Source organism: Mustela putorius, unplaced genomic scaffold (assembly GCF_011764305.1).
Source record: "Mustela putorius furo isolate JIRA1106 unplaced genomic scaffold, ASM1176430v1.1 tig00003845_pilon_pilon_pilon, whole genome shotgun sequence".
NCBI classification, from domain to species: domain Eukaryota; kingdom Metazoa; phylum Chordata; class Mammalia; order Carnivora; family Mustelidae; genus Mustela; species Mustela putorius.
Window position 1 is genome coordinate 79461904 of NW_025421998.1, and position 20585 is coordinate 79482488.

At 39.1% G+C, this 20585-nt stretch overlaps 2 protein-coding genes across 5 annotated transcripts in view; both read left to right on the forward strand.

Moving 5' to 3' along the window:
- Positions 1-975: 975 nt before the first annotated feature.
- LOC101687851 (isocitrate dehydrogenase [NAD] subunit beta, mitochondrial-like) lies at positions 976-3822 on the forward strand. Its single transcript, XM_004741874.2, has 3 exons — positions 976-987; positions 3001-3357; positions 3676-3822. Exons 1-3 carry the CDS (start codon positions 976-978, stop codon positions 3754-3756), a joined length of 450 nt encoding a protein of 149 aa, XP_004741931.2. The 3' UTR covers positions 3757-3822.
- A 15579-nt stretch (positions 3823-19401) lies between these two features.
- ASB15 (ankyrin repeat and SOCS box containing 15) overlaps positions 19402-20585 on the forward strand; it is a 31615-nt gene continuing 30431 nt past the window's right edge. For all 4 annotated transcript variants that reach the window (XM_004741869.3, XM_013050821.2, XM_013050829.2 and 1 more), the window contains exon 1: positions 19402-19522. The gene's annotated coding sequence lies outside the window, so the exon portion shown is untranslated. The remainder of the gene's footprint in view (positions 19523-20585) is intronic.

Sequence of the window (20585 nt, forward strand, 5' to 3'; positions counted from 1 at the left end):
GATGCGAAACATCTTTCTACGTGGTTTTTTTGCCCTTTTATAGGGTCTTCTCACCAAAAACAAATAAGTAAAGGTAACTCCATGAGGTACGGGTGATAGATGTATGAATTACTTTGATTGTGATAATCATTTCAAAATATGTACATATATCCCATCATCACATCACACCCTTTAGATACCTACAATGTTGTCAATCATACCTCAGAAAAATGGGCAAACAAACTAAAACATCACCAGACCACAACTAAATTTAGAAATAGTTTCTGCTTCCTCTTTGCTAATTGTGAGCGCAAAAAAGCTAATCGTGATTTTTACTTCTTATACTTTTCCACAGTGCTCTCTACAGAGCTAGTCAAAGTAGGCATACCTGACAAACAGACTTGAGTCAGCAGACAGATTGTCAAAGCACTGAGGGAGTCATCAGAAATTAGAAGCGATGGAAGAGGTTAGATTTGAGAACCGTAAAACACCCTTTTTTTTTTTTTTAACCATCAATATTCTGGTTTTACCCTCAGTATTTCAGACTTAAGGATCACGGAAGGGAAACACTGAAGAAAGCTCTGAAGACATTTTCAGAAGATCCTGCATAAGCTAGTCTCTCTCTTCGCTTGCATATTTTCCTCTTTAAGCCGAAGTGGCCTGAAGCTGTACTATCTAATGTTTATTTGTTTTTTTAGTAATCTCTATTTACTCTCGCAGTCCATTCATACTGTGAGGCAGTTAATTCCTTAACTGACTTGACTGCGCTTTGTTCAAAAGAACTTGTAGCAAATAATATTTTTTCTTGAAGAATAGAGTCATGTCTTACCCAGTAATGGGCGGTTCATATCATGTTTAAGTAATTCCGGTCTCATTTTCCTTCACAGTCCTCTTTATTTTGCTATTTCAGTCTTGGATACTTCACTGGATCCACATCTGACTCCGTTAACTTCCAGCTTCCTTGGGCTCTATTTACGGCACAAATCGGAGAAAAATATGGAGAGAAAGGTAAGGGTTCACCATGAACGTGTGAAATTGATCCTCTTCCTTAATCAATAAAATAGGCTCATTTACGCTTAATGATATAACATGTATTTACTCAGATTTTTGTATTTTTTCCCTACACCACCAGCTTTTATTTTTTATGTAGTTTGTCAGATACTAAGAAAAACATCTATTTTTTACTTAGAGATTGGCTTTATAATATTTCATAATTCTCTTGGTTTCCAATTTTTTAACAGTTGCTGTTAGTTCGCTACTAGGAAAAAGTTGACGAAATAGTCATGTTCCTTCTCCCATCTCACCCACACCCTGCCTCCCTGTGTTTTCTCTACCACTCAATTTTAGTAAAAAACTATTAATTTTCTTCGTGTTCACCTTCATATGTTAAATATTTTTATACTTCCATCATATAATATGTCAAATTTACTTTTTATCATTTTTTTCCCCAGCCACAGCAACCGAGGTTGTCAACACTGCACTAAACTACTTTTCCTTTCTATCCCAAATTTATGTTAGCTGTATCATTTCTATGTTGTCAGGGCATGTAACATCCATATTCTGTTCTGTAACTCTAATTCCTACCTTGCTTTTATTACTAGTTCTACAGTAAATATTTTTTCAATATTCTCTGCTAATACAGATGTCATAGAAACCCCAGTCATTTATTGTTTGGCTGAATTAACCCTCTAGCAGTTTCTTGTTCCATTTCTTTGAAAAAGATGGATGGTACTTTGATAGGAATTGCATTAAATGTGTAGATTGCTTTAGGTAGCATAGACATTTTCACAATATTTATTCTTCCAATCCAGGAGCATGGAACATTTTTCCATTTCTTTGTGTCTTCCTCGATTTCTTTCATGAGTACTTTATAGTTTTCTGAGTATAGATTCTGTGTCTCTTTGGTTAGGTTTATTCCTAGGTATCTTATGGTTTGGGGTGCGATTGTAAATGGGATTGACTCCTTAATTTCTCTTTCTTCTGTCTTGTTGTTGGTGTAGAGAAATGCAACTGATTTCTGTGCATTGATTTTATATCCTGACACTTTACTGAATTCCTGTATAAGTTCTAGCAGTTTTGGAGTGGAGTCTTTTGGGTTTTCCACATATAGTATCATATCATCTGCGAAGAGTGATAATTTGACTTCTTCTTTGCCGATTTGGATGCCTTTAATTTCCTTTTGTTGTCTGATTGCTGAGGCTAGGACCTCTAGTACTATGTTGAATAGCAGTGGTGATAATGGACATCCCTGCCGTGTTCCTGACCTTAACGGAAAAGCTTTCGGTTTTTCTCCATTGAGAATGATATTTGCAGTGGGTTTTTCATAGATGCCTTTGATGATATTGAGGTATGTGCCCTCTATCCCTACACTTTGAAGAGTTTTGATCAGGAAGGGATGCTGTACTTTGTCAAATGCTTTTTCAGCATCTATTGAGAGTATCATATGGTTCTTGTTCTTTCTTTTATTGATGTGTTGTATCACATTGATTGATTTGCGGATGTTGAACCAACCTTGCAGCCCTGGAATAAATCCCACTTGGTCGTGGTGAATAATCCTTTTAATGTACTGTTGAATCCCATTGGCTAGTATTTTGGTGAGAATTTTCACATCTGTGTTCATCAAGGATATTGGTCTATAGCTCTCTTTTTTGATGGGATCCTTGTCTGGTTTTGGGATCAAGGTGATGCTGGCCTCATAAAATGAGTTTGGAAGTTTTCCTTCCATTTCTATTTTTTGGAACAGTTTCAGGAGAATAGGAATTAGTTCTTCTTTAAATGTTTGGTAGAATTCCCCCAGGAAGCCATCTGGCCCTGGGCTTTTGTTTGTTTGGAGATTTTTTATGACTGTTTCAATTTCCTTACTGGTTATGGGTCTGTTCAGGCTTTCTATTTCTTCCTGGTTTAGTTGTGGTTGTTTATATGTTTCTAGGAATGCATCCATTTCTTCCAGATTGTCAAATTTGTTGGCATAGAGTTGCTCATAGTATGTTCTTATAATAGTTTGTATTTCTTTGGTGTTAGTTGTACCCCAAAATCAAGTTTGAGACAATGATCATAGACAACTGCTGCATGCAGCTGGTGCAGAATCCTTACCAGTTTGATGTGCTAGTGATGCCCAATCTCTATGGGAACATTATCGACAGTCTGGCTGCTGGTTTGGTTGGGGGAGCTGGTGTGGTCCCTGGTGAGAGCTACAGTGCAGAGTATGCAGTCTTTGAGATGGGAGCCCGGCACCCATTTGCCCAGGCAGTGGGCAGGAACATCGCCAACCCCACAGCCATGCTGCTCTCTGCTTCCAACATGCTGTGGCTTTTGAATCTCAAGTATCACTCCAACATGATTGTGGATGCGGTGAAGAAGGTGATCAAAGTTGGCAAGGTGTGGACTCGAGACATGGGCGGCTACAGCACCACAACCGACTTCATCAAGTCTGTCATCGGCCACCTACACCCCCATGGGGGCTAGACCCCTTTATTCCCTCTAACCTCACAAGGACCATACTACCTACACCTCCCTTCAGTACAGTGGACCAGAGAAGAGTTCTTAAACCTTTAGACTATAATCATCTGGGCGGAGCCCATGTTGTCCTGGGGCTGGCTTCCTTTGGGAACGGTGTTATTCGGTGGGGGTGGGGGATGGGGGAGAGGTTAGGGATGGGGCCTAGGCCACAGGGATGATGGCAATTCTCCCCTACAGGTTCGAACTTCTGACATGGGTGGCTATGCCACCTGCCAGGACTTCACTGAGGCGGTCATTGGTGCTCTGCCTCAACCATAGGTCCCACCCATAACCATGTAAGGTGTTCAATAAAAACACATTATTGACTCTTGGAAAAAAAAAAAACAACTCTAGCAGTTTCTTTAAGAAGGTCTCATAGGAACAATATACAGTATTTTTTGAATCTTACAAGTGCATCCTTGAGGGGTAGCGTGACCAGATATAAGGTGATTGGCTCATGGTGATCTCCAGGTGCTGCTTTGGAGAAATATTATGTCAGATTGCTGTTCCCTTTATAATTTCTTTTTAACCCTAGAAATACGTTTTTTCTTTATCTTTAAAATCCAGTAGCATTAGTTGATAATGCCTCTGTATTAACATTTTAGGTCATTTTCCCCTGACACACAGTGCACCCTGTAGCTACATGGATTTAAATCTTTTATTTCAGGAAGTTTTTATTTATGTCTTTCTATTCTTGTTTGCTTCTTTTTTTTTTTTTTAACTTCTTTCTTTAGAGTCTCTGCCGGTTCATTTGTTGAACCTTGACTATTTTAAACATAAAGATATGTAGATATACTCTACTGACCTTTTTAATGCTTTTAAGTTTGTCATTCTATTTTTTTTTTTCTTTTCTCATTGTTATCCCTGTATTTCACACTGTGTCTTCTTCAGGGTCCACCCTCTCTAGAGAAGTTTTTCAAATTTGATCAAAAAAGCTTATTTTTCCCCCCTTTCTGAATATGGCTAGCTCTTTTTTATTTTTTTAACTTTCTGCTTCCCTATTTCCGTTTGTTCACTTAGTTCGCACATTTCTACCTTGTAGTCTTTTCATTGATGAAATTATGTCATTGTTATTTCACTTAATGATAAAGTAGATGACCGTAATTTTCATTTACTCCGTGGCAACACCTTCCATATGAGTGTGGTTTATCTGCTGGAAAGTTCTGCTACTCTCATCCTTCTCTTCATTATATTTACATCTATCCTGTGAGACTCTGATATTTATTAATCATTTTAAAATAAGTTGGATTTTCCTAGGCTGATCAGGAAAGAACAGACAGACTGCTTCCTGCAGCTATCACTCATCTCTGTGGTTCTTGGTGTAGCTCCCTCCCTCTAGTTCTCTGAACCAAACCAGATACAAGAGAGTTTGTGCCACCATTTTCCTGTTTTGGACGCCGCACAGATTACTATAGTCAAAGGTAGTAGCTTTTACGACAGAACTTAGTCTGAATGTGAGTGCTTCAGAAAATGTGCATGTGCTGGTGTTTTTGTTGTTGTTTTAAAGATTTTATTTATTTGGCAGAGAGAGATCACAAGTAGGCATACAGACAGGCGGGGGGGGGGGACAGGCTCCCTGCTGAGCAGAGAGCCCAATGAGGGACTCGATCCCAGGCCCCTGAGATCATGACCTGAGCTGAAGGCAGAGGCTTAACCCATTGAGCCACCCAGGCGCCCCTACTTACCTATTATTTTAATATTTTCCATTCTCTAAACCATGAACCTATCTCTCTCTCTCTGTAAAGAACTGTTCGTTAAGCAGTCAGCTCTGTATTTTTAGTACTCATTCATTCATACATGCACACATGCATGTGAGCTCAGTTAATCTGAGGCTTACGTTTTCCTAGCATTATCCTTGTATATATCTTCATTATAAGGGATCTTGGCCATCTTTTGTATATGACCTTTTAATATTAAAACTCATGAAAAAGACTGCTGTAAACTAGCAATCTAGTTAATCACAATGATGCATACATGACTAGAATTTTCCACCCTATAGTCCACCTCCCTCTTGTAGATACTCAGGCAACTGAACCATTGCCATCAGTAAATTTTATGAAGTCTTATTTCTCCTATTTCATATCTGATATACCCAGTTTTGTCTTCCTTAATGCAAATCTATGATAATGCCATTTATATTCAAGATATTTTATATGCAAAGGTAAGAAAGAAGAAAGAATATTAATAGTGTTATCCGATATATAAAAATGGGGTCATGTTTATTTTACCAATAATATTTAAATGCATTGATTCTATTGTGATATGTTTTCCTTAATAATTGTAAAGCTTAGTCGGGAACACATCTTAGATAAAAATATCTTGTTAGAATTAAAGAAGAAGAATCATAAATTTATTTTTTAAATGAATACTTTTTAAATTTCCACATTGCATTAGACTCACTGCTGAGATTGTAAGAGTTACGTTTGTTCTCTGAAGTCTTTTTTTTTTATTTTCAATTCACTTCTGTGCAAAATAAATTCTCGGTAAGTACTCTCAGAAATATCCAGAATGGCTTTTCTATTTCTTTCTTCTGCTTAATTTTTGCTTAACTTTAGCCGGAGGGTCTAATAGACAATCATTGCCAAAGCGAAAGTTAAAAATTAACTCTGAATTAGTTTGCAACCTGCCTGCTACCAAGAGATTTGCAAAGTTATAACTTGTTCTGCTCCTGGGAGCTGAGTTAATTATGGCAAATCACACTAATTAAATTATTCACTAGGTCTTTATTAAAAACAAATCTATTATGTTATAGAATGCATTGTGGATTTGCCTTCCGACTCCGAGCTTGTCGTTCCCTGTGCTATGAAACGCCGATGTAGACATTTAGTTTAAGAGAGAACACGAAACATATGGTGAAGCTGCAGGTTTCTCTTGCTTTTGTTGAGGTCCCCAGGCCCTGAATTTAATTCCCATTTACCGCACGCCTGGTTTGCCCAAATCCTGCGGGTCACATCCTGACACCCCAGAGGTTAAAGATAAAAACCCGATGTAAGAAATGTGCATAGATAATTACAGCCTAAGGCAAACAAAAATATATATGATCGGAAGATAAAGAAAAAAAGATGGACTCTGGCAGGATTGGGAAAACTTGACAGAAGTGGAGAAAGAAGAGTGAAGCTGGGTCTCCAAGGAGCAGGACTTCATTATGCTGAGCTGGGGAGCAGCAAGAAAGGACATTTGAGATGGGTGGCATCTCACATGTAAGACAGGGGGGAAGAAGGTACACAGCCTGTTCAGAGAGCATACAAGTTAAGTAAAGGAGCAGAAGTCTTGAGGGGCATGGCGACCCTGGATTCTCCAGTGCAACGCTTGATATGTTTTTGATTTAGCTACTTGTTGAATTGCTTCAGTCAGACTTGCCAGGCACAGGGGCAGCTCTGAGCTTGCCTCTGATTTGGGCCACTTGAGCAGGAGTTCCTGGTCGTGAGAAGACACTGTACTACACCTCTCGCTCCAGCATGGGGATAGAGACAGTGATCTGACATGCAAGCACCTGTGCGCGCGCACACACACACACACACACACACACACACACATACACACACTCACACTTCTGGGAGGTCTCAGCATATGGTCAAGTCCGTCTGGGTTACAATCTTGCTCTGCCCTCTCACTAGTTATGCGAACTTGGACAATTTACTTAACCCTTCCTAGGGCTTACTTCCTCCTTGAAAAAGGACCATGATAATATAATATCTGCTTTGCAGGAGTGTTGTGAGAATTAAATGCACATAGGAGGCTGCATTATACGGAACCTTTGTGCAATTTAGAGAATTTCGACTCCCCTCTCCAGGCAGACACAACCCTTCAACAGAGGGCTCATACGAATGAGTGGAGATGAAGACGATTTCATTCCCTTGGTGCCTTCACCCAAGGCATCCCTGTGCCAGGCACAACCTGCACAACTGTACACAGAAACCCTGAGAAGGACTTAGCCTAATACTATTATAACTGGACCTCAGTAAACATTGGCCATCATTATAATTATTAGGTGGAAAACGAATGCAAAGCGCAGCATCGAGGGTTAGTTGGAGACTATCTGGGTAAGTCAGTCATGACAAGAGACCGCTGTATTCCCAATGCACCCCTAAGTCTTTGAAAAGTGTTCAAAATCCAGAATCCAGAATCAGAAAGCATACCAATGGGCATCCATTGATGTGTGACTCTTTGCCCACTAGATGGTGCTGTCCTTCAATGTAGGCACAGCTCAGCTCCATTTAGAAAAAAAATGTCCTTTATTTACCAATAACTCAGTCCGTAGCCAGGTGGTATCCGTCTCCCACTGGCTTCCTTCAGCTCTTTGCGGAGGAGGTGTTCCTTTTCTCTCAATGCATCCGGGCTCCACAATATATTTAAGCACCAATCCACAGAAATGACTTTCACTAGATGGTAGAAAAACAACAGGAGGGGTGTGAGCCGCCATGAAAAAGTCCATTAACTTCCAGACTCTTTGAAGTCAAAACCAGAATTCATCAATAATTAAATGATCACGTAACAGCCTCACTTTAGCATTTGACCGCCTTCGGCATTGTTATAGTAAGAGGGGAGGCAGGACAAGATCATTCAACTGTGTGGTTAGAAAAAGCTCTTCTCCAGACACCCAGTCTCCAAGCCAGGGGAGGAGGATCCTGCCTAGCTTAAGTCCTGAGGCTGTATTTTCATTATTTCTATCTTCCCCTTTTTTTAACGTATCTCATGCTAAGGAAATTGTGAGTTTCACTACCCAAAGATAGGTTTCTGAGAAGCCCTTTGAACTCATGTATATCACATTATGAGAATGACTTGCTACTTAATAAGTTATTTAATACATTATTTTGTAAAGTGAAAGTTTTCTTTTATTATTGCTGAAGCGCAGTTGGGAATTTACCAGATATGTTTCCATGGTCTTTCCCTTTTTTTGTCACTTCTAAGTCTGACAGATTTTGAGGAAAAAATAGGAGACTTCAAGGGCATTTTTTGAAAGATTTCTGCAAACTTTAGAAACAATATAAATGAACTTTTTAGGTAAAGCAAATGGATTGGTTAACAAACTGAAAAGAGCCTTCTGACTCTGCAGTCACGCGTTCTGGGCCATGCTGGGCCAGACGTTGTCTGCTCTAGCTGTACATCCATTTGTGAACAGAACACGTCCTATTAAATATGGAACAGAATCTCCATCTCAATTTCAGTGATAAAATATCTGCAAAATTAGAAGAGGGAGGAGAAATAATCAAGTCAGACCATGACATTGTCCTATCTAGAAAGCTCCCATGGCTGCTTCTTGCCTCCTGCAGTGGGGTTCTCTGACTCTGAAACACTTGGCCAAACTCATTCCACAACGTTTGAGGTTACGGCTTTTTGGAAAGCAGGATGTGTGAGGATGGGAGGTGGGGTTATAGTGGGGTGTGCATGTTCAATGTTCAGAATATGCACATGGCCTTTGAGATCCTGGATAAGAATGCCAAGCAGCCCAGTTAACACCCAGGAATAAGTCCTTTGTCAATGCTACTGCCCTAGAGGAAGAAATAAAATAAAATATAACGTACCTAGTTCTCAGAATATAATGTTCCCCATGTTCTGACTCCTGCCAAAGACTCCAGCTCATTTGCTACAGCCCCTCAGTGTGTTCTGTGACCTTCCTCCCACATACGCCATTTTCCTACAGTGATGTGCATTTTCTCTGCCGGGGATGCCTGTCCTTTTTTAGGTTATATATATTTTTTTCTTAAAAAATCCTTCTCATCCTTCTCAACTCTGTGATACATTCTTTGTCCCCTCTGAAAACTAAATATCACCTTCTTTTGGCCATCTCTCCATCTTCTTCAACTGAGGAAAAACTGCCTTGGAGATTACCATTGTCCCTGGCACATAGCTAATAAATCCGTGCCCAGTGAATAAATGAATGTAATACCTATTCAGGGAGAAACACACTGCATTTAGGTTGCTCAGAAATAGTAATATAGGATGTAAATCTTATTTAAGGGCTAACCTGTTAGCTTGTTGTTTTTTTTTTTTTTAAGATTAATTAATTTATTTATTTGACAGGCAGGGATACTCACCACTATACTAATGAGGAGAAACCTTTATTTATTTATTTATTTATTTATTTATTTATTTATTTGAGAGAGAGAAAGGGGAGAGGGGCCAAGGGAGAAGGAGCGTCTTAAGCAGACTCAGAGCTGAGCGCAGAGCCTGACCCCATGACCCTGAGACCATGACCTGAGCCAAAACCAGGAGTCGAATACTTAACTGACTGAGCCATCCAGGCGCTCCCCCAAAATAGCCATTTTAAAATCTAAGTCAGATCGAAGGTGAAGAAATAGCCAGCATTGTGCACAGGAGTATTTTAGCAGAATCTGAAGCTTTAAAAGTAAGGACTGTTCAAGCTATAGAACATAAAATGTAGAAAGCATTATAGATTCTTAAAATTGAAAGGGAAACAGCACGTCTAATTCCAGTCCTCATTTTAATATTCCTGCTGGGAAAGGGAAGATCCAGAGAGGTAAGAGATGGACCCATTTCCAAATGTCCCAGCCGGTTCTGATGTCGGGTCATGGGAGGAGCTATCACCAGGAATGAGCTCTGAGAAGACGCTGGAATTGAGGGCCATGAAGCGCCCCAGAACTCTGAACAGCTCCGAAAGCCCTTGCCTGCGGAGCCTGTGGCACCGGTCCTGCCCTCCACCTCACCCGCTCGTGCATCCTGCGTTGGGTAATTTTTCTAAGGAATTTGTAGAACTGTAAATTCTACTTACCTGTCTATCCTATGACATTGTTTCATTCTGAAGCAGTTGCTAGTATAAACTTGAAAAGCACTGAGTTTTCCAACTCCAGGTCCCTTACTCATCACATAAGGCTAACAAAATGAGCCGAGAGATATTTTTCAGAAAGAAAAGGTATAAGGAAGCAAGCAACACTGCCTGATTGAGGGAGCTACATAAACCCAGTCTCTCCTGCCCATCCTGAGAGGGAGGGCAGAGGAGGAGAAAGATAGGAAATCAAGAAAGGAAGCCTGGCCGGTCACTGAGATGATTTTTGGAATAGAAAACAAACCTGAAGAGTGCTGAGTCCAGTAGTCAGTTCTTAGTCCTCATCTTACTTGACCCAGCAGCAGAATTTGATACAGTTGCTCACTCCCTCATGCTGCAAATATTTTTCTTCTGGCTTGCATTCTACCTTGAAGCTTTGGTTAACCCCAGGCCTCATCCCTTGAATGGATTTATTCCTACATCTAGGAGTATTCATTGGTGAGCTCCTCTAGCCTCATGGCTTTAAATATCACTAATTTATTTCTGCAGCTCGGCCTTCCCCTAACCCCAAATATGAATGCACATTCACTGGCTTATTAAACTTTTCCTTTTGGACTCGAATAGGTGTTTCAAACTTTACATGATCCAAACTGAGCTCCTAGTCCTTCTCTTTAAACCTGCTCCTTCCGGAACCTTCTTGACCTTAGTTGATGGTAGCTCTATCTTTCCAGCTGCTTAGGCTCCATCCTGGTCTCCTCTCTCACAAACCCAACGTCTGATTCAAACCAGTACTCCAACATAAAAGTCCCTGCATGTCAGAGGGTAATGTGTTTTATTCATCCCTGTATCCTGAACGGTACGTCTTGAATACGGTGCTGTTCCGAAAAGACTTATGGAATAAGGGAATGTATGGTTTTGAGACTAAGTAAGAATGAGTACATATTTAAAACAACAACAAAAAATTTTTCTTTAAAATCAAGAGTTAGATATGTCAAAGCACGAAGTTAACCGGGAAGGAAAGAAATGGATTTTTATATGATGATGAATATTTTAAGTCACCTATAAATATGATTCCTAAGTCTGGCAATATGTTAGAATCACCTGCAGAGTTTTTCTATCCTGATGCTCAGGAATTACCGCAGAGTTTCTGGGGGAAGGGCCCAGCCATCAGTTTTTAGTTTTCTAAAGCTCTTCAGGTGGTCCCAGTGGGAGCCAAACCTGAGAACCCTTGCTCCATAGGCATCATACTTAAAGTTAGTGTTTATATACTAATTACTTCTAAACATTTCATAGTGGAATCTTTCTTTTTCTTCTCTTACAAGCTGGTCTATGATTTTTTGGTAAGGTTTCTAATCACTCAGCACATTGACACTGTGTACAAAAAGAAGAGAATGCAAGAAAATTAGCTTAAAATTATTAGAACAAATAAGAGTTCTGAAAGACAGCTAAACTAAAATTAAAAAAGGAGGGTTAGCTTTCTATGTGCCAGAAATAACCAATTCAAATATACTGAGGAAAACAATTCTCTTTACAAAGAAATAAAAATTACAAAATACTTAAACAATAAAGACTTAAGGGGGAAAAAAAAAACTATTGCATCTTATATAAGCTTAAAAGAAAACTTTTGAATCAATTGAAACATACAGTTTTCCTGCATGGAGAAATTAAGTATTTTAGACATGTCAACTATTCCCAGAGGAATCTATTGTTAGTGTATGCCCGGTCACAATTCCATCTTGATTAAATGATTTAAAAAGTCACCTAACAGATACTAATGTGTGAAATATCAAAAATATTTTTAAAAGAAAAATGATGAAAAACAATCTGAGGTTTTTGAAGGGGCCGGGGGTCGAAGGTCGGGGTACCAGGTGGTGGGGATTATAGAGGGTACGGATTGCATGGAGCACTGGGTGTGGTGCAAAAATAATGAATACTGTTACGCTGAAAATAAATAAAAAATAATTTTTTTAAAAAAGAGGAAAAAAAATGATGAGGGATGACTTGCCCTCTGAAATATCACACCATTCTATACAGCTGTAATAATCTAAATAGCGTGGTCCTTGTGAAGGAACCGATAGGTATAGGAATGTGCTAGCATTTCCTTGAGTTTTTCAGTTACAGGATACAATTATCTCAATGAAAACTAAAAAATCTTGAACTGGAATTGGGTACCAGTTCGCCCTCTTAGAGATTGATTTTTTTCAGGTGAAATTTTCTGAAAAATTTAAGTGGTTAAAGAAACACCCAACTTTTTTCAAAATAGGAAATACCTCCTAATTCCCTAAATCCCAATTTAGGAAGCACTACAATTAAGTCCTCAAACTGATTCATTATTTGTGAGGATTCCTATGTGATATATTTGTTACCAACGATTTTCATGCTTATTTTCTTCATAAGTTTACTACAATTTATTCTCTTGTTTAATATTTACTTCACTAACATAAAAGTAAGTTCATCAAGAATAGGGATCTGGTGGGTCATTGGTGGCCTAGGGCAGTGCTTGGCATAATACACGCTCAACAAATATTTGCCAAATATAACACGGGTGAGAATCCTGCACTCATCTACTTCTCTGGGTCCTACCATTCTGGACTTTGTAAGATGTCCCGTAGCCCATGAATCGGTTCACTGTTTTATCCCATCCAAAGTCCCCTTGAAAGGAGGGCTTACACTGAGACTGAATGGTTCCAGTCTTCAGGACTGGGAAATTATCTCAACATTCCAAGCTGCATAAAAACACCTTAATAAACCTTTAACTTGGGGCACCTGGATGGCTCAGTCAGTTAAGCGTCATAATCTCAGGGTCCTGGGATGGAGCCCCACGTTGGGCTCCCTGCTCAGCGGGGAGGTTGCTTCTCCCTCTCCTTCTACCCCTCCTCCCACACTCGTGTTTTCTCTCACTCACTCTGCTCTCCCTCCCTCAAATAAATAAATATTTTTAAAAACCCTCAAAACTCACCTTAATTTTTATATTTTTGATATTATAGGATCTGTGAAAAAATGCAAATTGCCTTATTTGTATTGTAATTGCGTATTAGATTCTCAAATCAAGTCACAATTAAGCCAAATAATTAGCAGAAATACTATTTTGGAAAATCCAGAGTATTCCATCCAATTACTTACACTGTTTTATTAGAGATAAATGTAAGCCCAGCAAAAATAATCACATTTTTCTAGTTTCCTCAAAGAATCACCAAGCTTACCTTTCTTTTCTTTTTTTTTTTTTTTTTTTTTTAACAGATTTTATTTATTTATTGGACAGAGATCACAAGTAGTCAGAGAGGCGGTCAGAGGGAGAGAGGGGGAAGCATGCTCCCTGCTGAGCAGAGAACCTGATGTAGGGCTCGATCCCAGGACCCTGAGATCATGACCTGAGCCGAAAGCAGAGGTTTTAACCCACTGAGCCACCCAGGCGCCTCGTAAGCTTACCTTTCATATTGAAATAACTTGAACATACACAAAACAGCGGGTCAAAGTTGAAATATAAAAAAATAAAGATCTGAATGCAAGAGCAACAAAAGGTGGGTCTATCTATTACTTAGAGAAAGGATAGATTTACAGTGAGATTGTTGAGCTTTAACATGGTAAGTTTTCTTTACCAACTTCATATAACTCTTATATAACAATTAATATTAAAATGTTCTTGTTCATAACCAAATATTAGTTGATGAATTTCATGCATTAGTAGCTCCAAAAACACTGAAACACAACAGGTACACATAAAAAACATCAGTCTTTTCAGAAAAAAACAATATACAATACAGAATTTTCAGTAATTCAAATTTTACTTTGGTTACCAATATAAAGTTTTATTATATAGTCTTGATTATGATTTTGTTTAGTTTAAGTACGATACTGAGAATAGTGAGTCTCCTTGCCTTATCACACTATCAATCTGGGATAGATAAGAGATCAATATTACAAAAAGAGAAGAAGAAAAATAAATACTCTCAAAGTACTTTGATGGTCTATTGATACAGAGCCATTTTTTCTTTTTTTAAAACTCAAACGTTTGTCTTTGTTCTCTGACCTTCTCCTCGAAGTTTACTTATGCCTTATCTCTCTCACCTGATTCTGGCTTCTTTTCTACTTATTTTTTCTCTACACAATGGTAAACTTCTTTTCTTATTTATTTATTTGAGAGTGAGTGAGTGAGAGTGTGTAGGGGAGAGGCAGAGAGAGAGGGAGAGAATCTCAAGCAGATTCCACGCTCCATGTAGAGCCTGACATGGGGCCCTGAGACCATGACCTGAGTTGAAATCGAGAGTCAGATGCTTAACTGACTGAGTCACCCCACTGTGGTAAGCTTGTTAAGGACCAGAACTGCATGTCCCACCTCTCTCCACATGTGTGTCCTGAAGTGGCCTCGCACCACTGCACCATTCTGCATCTAGTACAATGTGTGTGTTCATGTACAGAACAGGCAGCCTGGGATATTTTCTTTAATATCCATTTTAGGTCTCTGAAATATAATACAACTGACCCTTGAACAACACGGGAATTAGGGACGCTAGTCCCTGTTCAGTCAAAAATCCACAAATGACTTTTGTCTCCCTCAAAACTTAACCACTGATAGCCTACCACTGACCAGAAGCCTTACCAACAGCATAAAACAGTTAACACACATTTTGTAGATGACTTTTCCATTATATTCTTACAAAAAAGTAAACTAGAGGAAAGACAATATTATGAAGAAAATTATAAGACAAAATGCATTTATGGTACTGTAGTAAAAACATCCATATATAAGGGGCCTATGAAGTTCAAACTTCAAGGGTCAATGGAACAATGTGATAGTAAGTACTCTATCTGTAGAGTGATTATGACTTTTTCACAGAACTTCCTAATTATGGCTCATTTTACTCTCATATCAATGATGTGAAATAACAAGAGCAGAATTATTATATAGGTGGAAACCAGGGCATAGACATTTAAGTGGTTTGCCTTAATTCACAAAAACATGGACACATCTGAAACTAAACTTCAAATTCCTTGCCTTCTTTTAATCCAGGGCTCTTTCTCTTTGATGTTCCTGAAATGTCTTTCATAGTAGTGAAAATTAATTCCATCAGCCTGCTTTCTTGACATTTATTATGACTCAGTTTTAACTGAATTAACCTTTAGTTAAAATAAATAAGAAATAACTGCTGGGGCACTTGGGTGGCACAGCTGGTTGAGGTTCCAACTCTTGGTTTTGGCTCAGGTCAGGATCATGAGATCAAGCCCTCTGTCAGGCTCCACACTCGGCATGGAGTCTGCTTGAGACTCTCTCTCCCTCTGCCTCTGTCTTTCCTCCCTGTTTCCTTGTGCTTTCTCTCTCTCAAATAAATAAATCTTTTAAGAAAGGAAAGGAAAAGAAATAACTGCTAACCCAGATGAACAAGTCACCATGTTTAGAAAGCATTTACCCATATTTCATGCATGCTTCCAACATGGCGAGCACTTCCGCAGACACCGGGGACAAAGTGCATGTAACTAACTGCCAGGACAGAACTCTTCCCTCTTTTGTGTTCCTCATTCGCTTAGCATGCTATCTGCAGTGGCGCTTTCCTAGAAATTGCTTTCTTGTCACTTGCCTTTGTGCTGCTGTATGGAAACAAGATGGCAGGAGCCGTGTGGCTTCCTCAGAGGCCTGTGATGTCAGCACCCTGGGGGAGTGCAGTGCTGATCGATTTGACTCCTAGTGTCAGCTTGATTTTAAGTCTGAGAAAGAAAACAAAACAATAGAAAGCACAGCAAAGGCAAACAACCAATTATCAAAGTCCTCAGATGAACACCAGAGATAAAGGATGTCTTTTCTTACTCACATTTTTCTGCGGTTTTATACACAATTGAAATAAAATGTGCGTATTTAAATCACAACCCCTCATGACCAAAATAATGAGCAAGTGCAAGAAAGGGAGGAAGGAGGAGGAGAAAACTGGAAATACTGTATTTCGAAGTAAAAATGAAACCAAGTGACATGTGCATAGAGGTTGCTCACTAAACTGCAAAATATCAGGACAAAACAAAGCAAGATTCCCCAAGGAGTTTGAACCAGGCCACTTTGTCCAGAAGGCAAAGATAAAACTGCAGATAGGCTTTTGGAAAGCAGAGGTCGGATCAGAATAGAATCTGATAAATGGCTTTGTCAGGGGTGGATTTGATTGTTGGGCTAATCTTAGCAAGATCTGTATTTTTAACTCACCTTCAAAGGCCTGTGAGTGGCATGTTTCCAGCAACACAGAGTCCCTGTGAGCAAGTAAGGAGTGTAGCAGCAGCAGGTGCCTGAACGTGAAGGCCAGGAAGCCCTGTGCTTTCTGGAAGTTAATGCACAAGGCTACCCAAATCTTTTGTTCCCCAAATAAGAATGGGTGCTTCCAGGGACAGTCCTTCTTTTTTTTTTTTTTTTTTTTTTTTTTTTAAGATTTTATTTATTTATCAGGGACAGAGAGGGGGAGAGAGCGAGCACAGGCAGACAGAATGGCAGGCAGAGGCAGAGGGAGAAGCAGGCTCCCTGCTGAGCAGAGAGCCCGATGTGGGACTCGATCCCAGGACGCTGGGATCATGACCTGAGCGGAAGGCAGCTGCTTAACCCACTGAGCCACCCAGGCGTCCCCAGGGACAGTCCTTCTACCACTGTGCTTCAACCCTTCCCACCTAAGACTCCTCATTTTATTTTATTTTATTATTTTTTTTAATTTTTATTTAAGATTTATTTATTTATTTGACAGACAGAGATCACAAGTAGGCAGAGAGGCAGGCAGAGAGAGAGGAGGAAGCAGGCTCCCCGCTGAGCAGAGAGCCCGATGCGGGGCTCGATCCCAGGACCCTGGGATCATGATCTGAGCCGAAGGCAGAGGCTTTAACCCACTGAGCCACCCAGGCGCCCCAAGACTCCTCATTTTAGTTGCTATAATTATCAGTGTGGAACAGGACATGGATTTCTTGCCATATAAAGACACAAGGACATGTATTTGGGTGTCAGTATCATTATACGTGCCTTCCTCAGAACAGCCGTTGTGTTCAACAGCTCTTCACGGCTTGCTCACACCCTTTGCTGGAAACACCCTTTCCAGGCGAACCCGAAGTCCACTGTTCAAAAATCTGATTCACTTTGTTTCCATTTTGAGAGGATCGACAGGAAAAGCCAACTTTCAAAACAGGCAAATATGGGAATGATTATAAGCATATGAACAGATCATTCTTTCAAATATTTGAATTACTCAAGACATGCTTTATTGCGTGTGTAGAGAAGATTAACTGTTTGAGGAATACACCTCCTAAAAAATGGTGGGTGTTGCGGTCATTGTATTATTACTTTCCTTATTATGGTTATTATTATTATTAGTCCTCATTTCAGGTGAATAAAGTGACTCTCAAAAATTTAATAGCAAATCTAAGGTGACAGAGACAATAAGTGGTAAGAGAAGACTTGTTCATAGGCCTACGACATCAGGAACATACTTTCATTTATTTGGCACTCAGTCTGTCTTTTTTGTCCTTTCTGTTATGTTAAGCATTATTTTAAATGTTGTGTGATCTAAGGAGATTTATAATAACTATTATATAAATGGATAAAAGAGTCATAAATTGATTGGTATAAGAGCAGAAATGTCCCTAAAATAAATGCCAAACCACATTTTTAAATGGTGGGTATAGATTTTACCCATAAATTGCATTGAGCTCTAAGCCTTCATATGAATTTTTAATATTGTTATCTCAAAGTATTATATAAAAATTAAAGGGTTTCACAATGCCATTTGTTTCTTATAAGAATTTTTATTGAAAAATTCCTAATTATATTAAGAGTTATAAAACATGTACCATATTCTAACCCTCAAACTTGACCATTTCGGGGCGCCTGGGTGGCTCAGTGGGTTAAAGCCTCTGCTTTCGGCTCAGGTCATGATCCCAGGGTTCTGGGATCGAGCCCCACATCAGGCTCTCTGCTCAGCGGGGAGCCTGCTTCCTCCTCTCTCTCTGCCTGCCTCTCTGCCTACTTGTGATCTCTGTCTGTCAAATAAATAAATAAAATATTAAAAAAAAAACCAAAAAGAACTTGACCATTTCAAGATACAATTAATAGTGGTATAAATACATAATATTTCTCAGGGTCTGCTCTGAGAATGATGGAAGTACAGCCTCTTCTATCACAAAGAAGAGCCGGGACCTCTGATTTCATGTTTATGGCATTGCAAGTTTGGAAGTAAAACTGGTAAATTCACTACAGTTGATGTGTTTATTCATTGACACCAAGTCCAAAATATGGGTCAGAGAGATAGAAGAAAAACAAAAGCTTATTTATAGTGCTCCCCAAAACCAGGGAGTAGATAGTTCAGTAGAAAGGAAGGAACCAATGGCAGAAATCTAACAGAGGGTCTGAAAAGTAATACATGCAGTGTCTTTAGACACTCGGAGGGCATTGACACCCTTCAGAAGAGTTGCTTTAGTGGAGTGCTGGGGACAGAAGCCAGATGGCTTTGTGAATGCTGACAGTGACCTGAGCTAATCCAAGGAGAGCCATGTCAAAACAAACTAAGAGCAGATTATTTTCATTAGAAAATCAGTAAGACACTCAACTTTATTGTTTGTTTGTTTTAAATAGAAAACAAACAATCCTTCCCAATTAAAAAAAAAAAAAATCCCGATTTTTCTGCTTGCTTTACATCTGCTGCTCACTTTTTTTTAAGACTATATATGTTTTATAATTTGACCTAAAAATCCATGATTAGAGTAGATGTCGCTGAATGTTGTATCCCCTTTGGTGTAGAAGACTGGCAGGTATTCAATGCAGATTAAATGAAAATCAGTAAATTCATACACCAAAAAGATCATATGTAATAAGATTTGATGTGAGTCTAAAAGATGAACAAGAAATAGTGTGTGTGAGAATTGACTACAAGTGGATTTGGATATGGAGACATACAGACTCAAAGACTTACCGTTTTGTCTCTTGAACAACTAATTTTTAAGATAGGTAAAAATTCTGCCAGAGTGGTTTTGCTTGGTTCCCTCAGTAGGAACCCTCACAGCAGCTGGGTTGGCAGATCATTTGTTTTCATGAGCACTCTCTGAACCAATCAGGACACAGCTAATCTTATTATACCTCTGTGGGCTTATGTTTCTTTTGATGAGAGTCTGGAGAAGTCATGGGTAATACTTTATTGCGTGCCAGGAACTGCTTATGTTTCAGTTGTACAAGGTCAGATCTTAATTTAACCACCAACTGGGTACTTAATTTTAGATACACAGAGGAACACATTGGCTCCAAGGCACTTCCTCTGGTTTAGGAAGGCAAGGCCCTGGATAAGAATGACAAGACGATCATTCCAAAAGGTGAGATTATGAAATATTTGATCTGTACCTCACCAACTCGCTTATTAAGTAGTTTAATATTGGGAATATTTTAAATGGATGGAAATACATATTGTGGTAGCTTCTCATTACTTTCTTTCCAGTTGATCACCCTGGGGGTTTGCCTTTCTAGAGTCTTTCTAATCAGAGAATAAAGGCAGGGTTATTTTTGTTTTTTCAGAGAATATTAATTCCATGGCATAGTTATGAAGCATAATGGTATCATAAGAAAAACATATTATGTATGAATATACTTACAGGAACTGTGAGTATACACACTACGGAATCTCAGCAGGGTTTTAGCGGGCCCTTGTTTCTGAGAAAAAAATTAAATGATTTTTGTGACTAATTAAAATGAAGTTCTATCAAGGCTTTTTCATCATTTACACTAGCAAAAGATGGGTGCTTTGAGTTCAGATTGAAAAATTCCTTTCAGTTCTTTTGATTCGGATGAGAAAAAGGAACTCAGTAAATTGGAAATTGGCTTCTGCAAAATAAATCATAGCATCTTGAGGTTGGACAGCCCTTAGAATTTACCCGAGCCCATCGCTCATCTGGTAGGTACATAAATGAACACATGACGTCTAAAGAACCTTCTACATCTAAAATGAAATGATTTCTGTGAAATAGCAGGGATGTGGATGAGGAAGTCCTAACTCTGCTTTGCACTGAGAAGACTTATTATCATCATAAGTATCATAATTTTATACTTCAGTTGTTTCTGTGGGAATATCTTGTTTTCAGCTGAACATTTACCTAAAATATGTATATTTCTACTAGATTATTTGGTATGCTTGCTGGTTGTTTGGGTAAGCTCTTTTAGAAAACATGAATATTTGGGTTGTGAAATGAGACCTCTTTTCATTAATTTCGTTATAGCAGCTGGATCGTCAGTTACAGTAGAGTGGTTAAGCCTGTGTGCCCTCTAATGCCAAAAAACTGGGTTTCGATCCACATCTCCACCACTCACTAGATGTGCAAGCTTGGGCAAATTACCTCACAACTCTGTGCCTCTGTTTCCTTATCTGTAAAATAGGGGAAACTC

Bases quoted from the DNA above. Each gene is read 5' to 3' on its own strand.
- LOC101687851 (XM_004741874.2), top strand. The intron at 3,358-3,675 runs GTGTGGACTCGA...TCTCCCCTACAG, and splicing joins AGGTGATCAAAGTTGGCAAG to GTTCGAACTTCTGACATGGG.